Source organism: Morone saxatilis, unplaced genomic scaffold (assembly GCF_004916995.1).
Source record: "Morone saxatilis isolate NCDOM2014 unplaced genomic scaffold, NCSU_SB_2.0 Contig17, whole genome shotgun sequence".
Classification (NCBI taxonomy): Eukaryota; Metazoa; Chordata; class Actinopteri; family Moronidae; genus Morone; species Morone saxatilis.
This window is the reverse complement of record NW_023339729.1, coordinates 19,375,802-19,381,283: the sequence shown is the minus strand read 5'-3', so window position 1 is coordinate 19,381,283 and position 5,482 is coordinate 19,375,802. Positions and strand designations below refer to the sequence as shown.

Here is a 5,482-nt window from a genome sequence, read left to right as displayed (position 1 = left end):
GGGGTAGAAGTATAAAGTTGCATAAAATGGAAATACTCAAGAAGACATGTAACTCTAATTAAATAGTGAATTTGTACAGTACTTGAGTAAACGTACCCTCCCCCCCCATTCCACCACTGGGGGGGGAGGCAGCATTTTAATGTCATAGCTGGCGAGGTGGAACTACTTTATTCTGTTTAATCTCTAACATTGCATTGTATTATATCAGATTATCCTAATTTTTGTAACGTTATGTAAAATCTGAATCTGGAAAGTAACATGTTGATTGATTATTATTATGTGACTGATTAGTTGTGTAAGCAGAGTAAAAGCAAACACTACATGTACATTCCACCACTGACTGTAGATTGTGTATTTATAAATAAAGTTTGTTTAAAAAAATAAATAAATGACAGTGACATAACTCTTGGCTGCCCTCTGCTGGCCTGAGACACAAGTGTATTAATGACTTCTGCAACATTAATGTGTAATTAATGTGTGTCAGCTGCAAGTAGTGTTTATTTTAAAAAGAAAAAAACAAACATTAACGTTACAACCCACAAAATACAGATTGTGACAAACCGACTAAAAGCTGCACAGCTCGGATATTGTCACGTGAAACACTCCAACCGGAAGTCCAACATGTTCTTCCGCATTGAACTCCCACATGCTTCTGTCAGCGTGCGGTTTGTTGCTGTTGAACGACGAGCTAAAAGTGGACTCATTGAGGACAGTCTGTCCTTCCTTGTCTTCCTTTAGATCAGTGAGATGAGTCCTCTGTGTGACTGCTGCGGTGAGCACATTCACAAGCTTAATCAGCAGGTTTCTGTGATGAGAAAAGAAATCAAGAACCTGAGGTATGTTTACAGCAGCGCAGGTAGTAAACAAACAAAAACAAAATTCACCTCTGTATCAGTTGTGTTTTAGTTGACAGTATATTTGTACCTTTACGCTGTTATTATACAACCCTTCTTTTGCTGTAGTGGATTGTATTGTCTCTGCTTCCTTGTAGAAACTATTTCTGTTTCTATTTAATTTTAGGGCTGCACAATTAATTGAAATATCAAAGAAATCGCAATAAACATGCATTTTTCTTTGATAAATGTGTGGCAAAACAGCATTATAATAATGAACTGTAGTGCTGCAGAGATGCACTGGCCTTCAAATGTTCTCCAGATTTAAGAAACCTGGTTTGTTTGCTACAGACCCCCCAAAAAACTGTGAAAATTACAATTGTGATGCAAAAATAATGATTTCCAAACTAACTGTGAATCATATTGCAATATCTGTCAAAAATAATCACACTATGTTTTTTTTAAGCATATCGTGCAGCCCTGTTTTATTTGGTGTTTATTTGTATCTGTCCTAAACAGGCAGATGTTGGACAGTGCGGTCAGAGCTCATCGCAAACATATGGTCTCCATTCAGTCTGCCGTGTCAAACATTGGACTCAGTGAACCTGATATAGACCAGACACCACCACCACCTTCACCAGCATCAGGCCAAGCTGCATTAGAGCAAGGTAATTCATTGTTATTACAGTTGTAAAGTCTCAACAGTTGTAATGAAAATAAAGACAATTTCAGAACTTCCTTATAATAAACATGTTTCTCAGTATACATAGTAAAATAACTCACTTTCAATCACTAGAGATGCACCGATACATCGGCCCATATTCACCCTGTTGACTGACATCTGCTTATTGGCAAATAAAATGGCATTCACCGATATCAGTGGCCAATGTTTATCTGTTGTGTCACATCAATTTTGAGTTGGCTGAATGTTGTGTTGGTTATTTCCAACTTGGATATTGGAGAAATAATAAGCTCTATTTTCTAGCACTGATGCAAATTTTACACAAATACAGATGTGCTCCAAGCAGCGGCACGGACAGCGAGCGGCTGTTCAGCTCCTTCATACTTCATCTCACTTCTTGGATGAAAAGAGAAATAGACTGTGCTGTAACAGAAGCAGAAATGCTTATATTTGTAGATTCCTCTGTTTCCCTGTCACAAAAGGGTGAATAAATAATATATAAATAAAAAAACATTGGCTATCAGCCAAATTATTATTTTAAACAGTGGTTTCGGCCTAGAATTCCCCAATCCCTACATAAAATAATAAAAAAGGGTGCAAGGTGACATTAAATTAATTGTGAATTAAATTTACAACATTATAAATCAGAGAAAAGCAGCTGATTCATTTTCTGGCAATTGACTACTTAGTTAATTGTGTGATTAATCATTTCAGCACTAAAATAAAAATGTATACTGAATATATTATTCATACATACGTAAATATACTAAATAAATAAAAATATAAGAGAAAAAAGGAGGTGCAGAGTACGGGTTAATATAAATGACAAGCAGCAAAGAAAGTGTGCAGAAAGGATAATCTATGTTACTTTGTTACAAATGTTATAAACATTACTAACTGTGTGACGTTGCAGGAAACATCCAGACTGTCCCGATTGGTTACATTAGTTCCTGTTTCTCTGTGAAGAATGGGACCCCCAGACAGCCCACCATTTGTGGCCCCTCAAGGGCTGAACTGCGCATCCGGCAGAGCGTCTTCAATAACCCTGAGCACGCTCTGGTGGGCCTGGAGCAATACTCACATGTGTGGTAGGTCACATACAGTGGCATGTTTATACTTAGTCTCTTCTACAGTCCCGTCCATGGTTTGCCATTATCTCAGATATAAGCAAAAAGTGACAGAATGCCAGAATGCAATGGCTCAAAAAGAACAACATTTTTATTATCACCTTATTGAAATGCTGTAGGTTCAATATGCTGAATGTGGCTTTTTGTTGTGCACCAACATGTGCAGTTGATGTCAAGAGTCTGCACAAAACCTTTTAAAACGATGTAATGTAATTGCACCAAAGCATGAATTAAAACCATTTAATAGGCATTTTCATTGAGACATTTGAGTTTAATGCCGACCTTTCATTGCTTGAATGAGTTGACCTTTCACCTGTCTCATATAAGGATATGAAGCCATGTGAGATTAGCGCTTGTGGACTGAGGATTTAGTATTTCCTCCCCTATTTTAGACAAGGTCTAAAACCAAGTCTGCACACACTTAATGTATCTGCTGTTAATTTGATGTCATCTGTGTGGTTTCCCCATTTGGTCTCCACAGGATCCTCTTTCTCTTTCACAAAAACGGGCACATGAGTTATAAAGCCAAAGTGAAGCCTCCTAGACTTAATGGTCAGAGAGTTGGTGTGTACTCGACACGCAGTCCGCACCGCCCAAATGCCTTGGGCTTAACTCTAGCTAAACTCGATAAGATTGCAGGTGAGTGTCTTCAATAATTGTGTCTTTGCGAGAATCAATGAACAGATTTAGCAGAGTGTAAACATATCATTTCCTTTAAACTCTAAATGATAGACCACATGTAATGTATATGTTTTTTCCTTTTGCAGTTAAAGTTAAATATACTAGAAATCTGAACTGTCAAATTTAAACTCAATTGCAAAAACAAGTAATTGACTGCTGGATGGAAACAGATGATTTCCTACTTTTATTTTCTAGATGATACAATACATCTGTCAGACATTGACATGATTGCTGGCACCCCAGTCCTAGACATCAAACCCTACATTCCTGAGTACGACTCCCCCCACACCAGGATGGGCACAGACTCTGAGCCTTATGATTTAAACACAGACCAACAACAGGCAACTACTGTGTCGCTAAATGAGACAACAGACACATTAAACCTCCGTAAAGAAGAAAAAGATTCTCAGTCAGACCTAAAAAGTGAAACAACTGATGTTGATGACTTGGGGAGTCTCCTCCCTGATATTCCAGCCACAGACTCATCTAGAGGCAGCGCTCAGTTTTCCCTCCCCAAAGACTTCCACAATGTGCTGGAGGACGTCAGGGCATATGTGACCCAAGGTGATGTTCGCCAGGTGAGCTGCGAGAGCGAGGATCAAGTTTCAGACTCACCCAAAACCAAACCACAGGAGTCGATGGTGGACCACCCTTGCTATGGAGAGGAGGCATACAGCACCATTGCTGGCTGGATCAGAGAACCTCCTGTTGGCAGTCTGGAGGTGCGCATCACACCACATGCTCAGAGGCAGTTGGGAGAATTCCTTCCCCCACACCTGTCAGGTAAGCTAGACTTAGAGTTTACATTACACTACCCTCAAGACTTTTGTCCCTCGGAGAAAAGGGTGGTGTTGTACTTTTCTCCACAAGAGGGTGCTGTTGTGAAAGAAATGAATATGAACAAAGACATTCATAGCATTTTTGTCACACAGGAGCCTCTGAGAGTGACAGACCCAGGTTCAAGTTTCTGCGCAGTCCAGAGGAGGCTGCTGCCGCTATCAGAGGGGTGCTGTCAGCAGACCCACGGTCAGTCTACAGGAGGACACGCTGCAGAGACAGACTTTTCTTCTTTACCCTCGACACAGCTGACATCACCTGCTGGTTTGGACGAGGCTTTGCTGAAGTACTGCAGGTCCGACCTGTTGAGCAACATCTTCCCTCAGTATGAGAAATGGTCTCAGTGAAAGCTTCAGCTGGAAAGACTCTGGATTTTCTAGATGTTCATGTGTGCAGAGAAACAAAACCACAGTATCAAATGTTTCTCATACCCACATTGCCAGATTCTCTACTGACAAACTTTATTAAAATCAGTTTTATATAAAAGACAAGCGATTATTAATTATAAGGAGCTTAAATAGATTAAAAGATTTTTTTTGAAACATGAAAGTTGTTTATGTGCTCTGTTATTGACAGGAAACTATAATGGTGCAGAAATGGTAAATAATAAATACATCAAAATATTTTCTATGTTGGTCCATTTTAAAAAATAGGAGTGATTGTACAAATTCCGCAAATTATCACATTTTTCTCATAAGATACAGAATAAAAGTCTTACGAAACCCCACCCATTTTTATAATTTTTCAGAAAATTACACATTTATTTGTCAAGACTTATTCTCTACTGGTGTTGTCAGGTAGCAGCTGCGTTCCAGTTATTCGTATATATAATTTCCACTTTCACATCTTTGTTTAATTTGGAGGAAGTAACTGGCCCTCTGCCCATAGTGAAAAATAAACTAAATGATCATGAATGCATGGACTTTTATGTTTCTTTTTGTAATTTATTACTGGTATAACTCCCTATTCCAACAGTGACAGTAAATCACTCTCTTTGCTACAGTGGTGTGTTTTTGAGTCTGCAAGAGGAAGAGAGTGAGAGCTGGTGGTGAAAAGACAAAGGAAACATTTAAGATGACGCTGTTGCTAAATAAGAGGTGACCTAAATGAACAGGGCAAAAGAGTGGGGTTGTTTTTGCCTTGTAGAAAAGGATGGCTTTGACTAAAATGGGTTAAAAATCAAAAACGTCTTTTAATAAGTAGGTGACAATAATATATGAGACACATGAAGGCATCGGGAAGAAAAAGATCTAAAAGTTTTATTGTCAGGCATAAAATTATAAAGAAAAAGGTAAAAAGGCAGCGGCCCAGGGTTCGAATCC

At 38.8% G+C, this 5,482-nt stretch overlaps 1 protein-coding gene across 1 annotated transcript; it reads left to right on the top strand.

Annotated features, from left to right (window-relative positions):
• Positions 1-628: 628 nt before the first annotated feature.
• trmo (tRNA methyltransferase O) lies at positions 629-5,074 on the top strand. Its single transcript, XM_035660853.1, has 6 exons — positions 629-836; positions 1,353-1,501; positions 2,429-2,603; positions 3,124-3,281; positions 3,519-4,106; positions 4,256-5,074. The coding sequence occupies exons 1-6, from the start codon at positions 748-750 to the stop codon at positions 4,489-4,491; spliced, it is 1,395 nt and encodes a 464-aa protein (XP_035516746.1). The 5' UTR covers positions 629-747; the 3' UTR covers positions 4,492-5,074.
• Positions 5,075-5,482: the final 408 nt, after the last annotated feature.

What these genes read in the sequence shown, in the direction of transcription:
- trmo (XM_035660853.1), top strand. Translation starts at nt 748, where the DNA reads ATGAGTCCTCTGTGTGACTGCTGCGGTGAGCACATTCACAAGCTTAAT. An exon ending in AAAGAAATCAAGAACCTGAG is followed by an intron (nt 837 to 1,352) that starts GTATGTTTACAG and finishes TGTCCTAAACAG; the next exon opens with GCAGATGTTGGACAGTGCGG. An exon ending in TAAACTCGATAAGATTGCAG is followed by an intron (nt 3,282 to 3,518) that starts GTGAGTGTCTTC and finishes TTTATTTTCTAG; the next exon opens with ATGATACAATACATCTGTCA.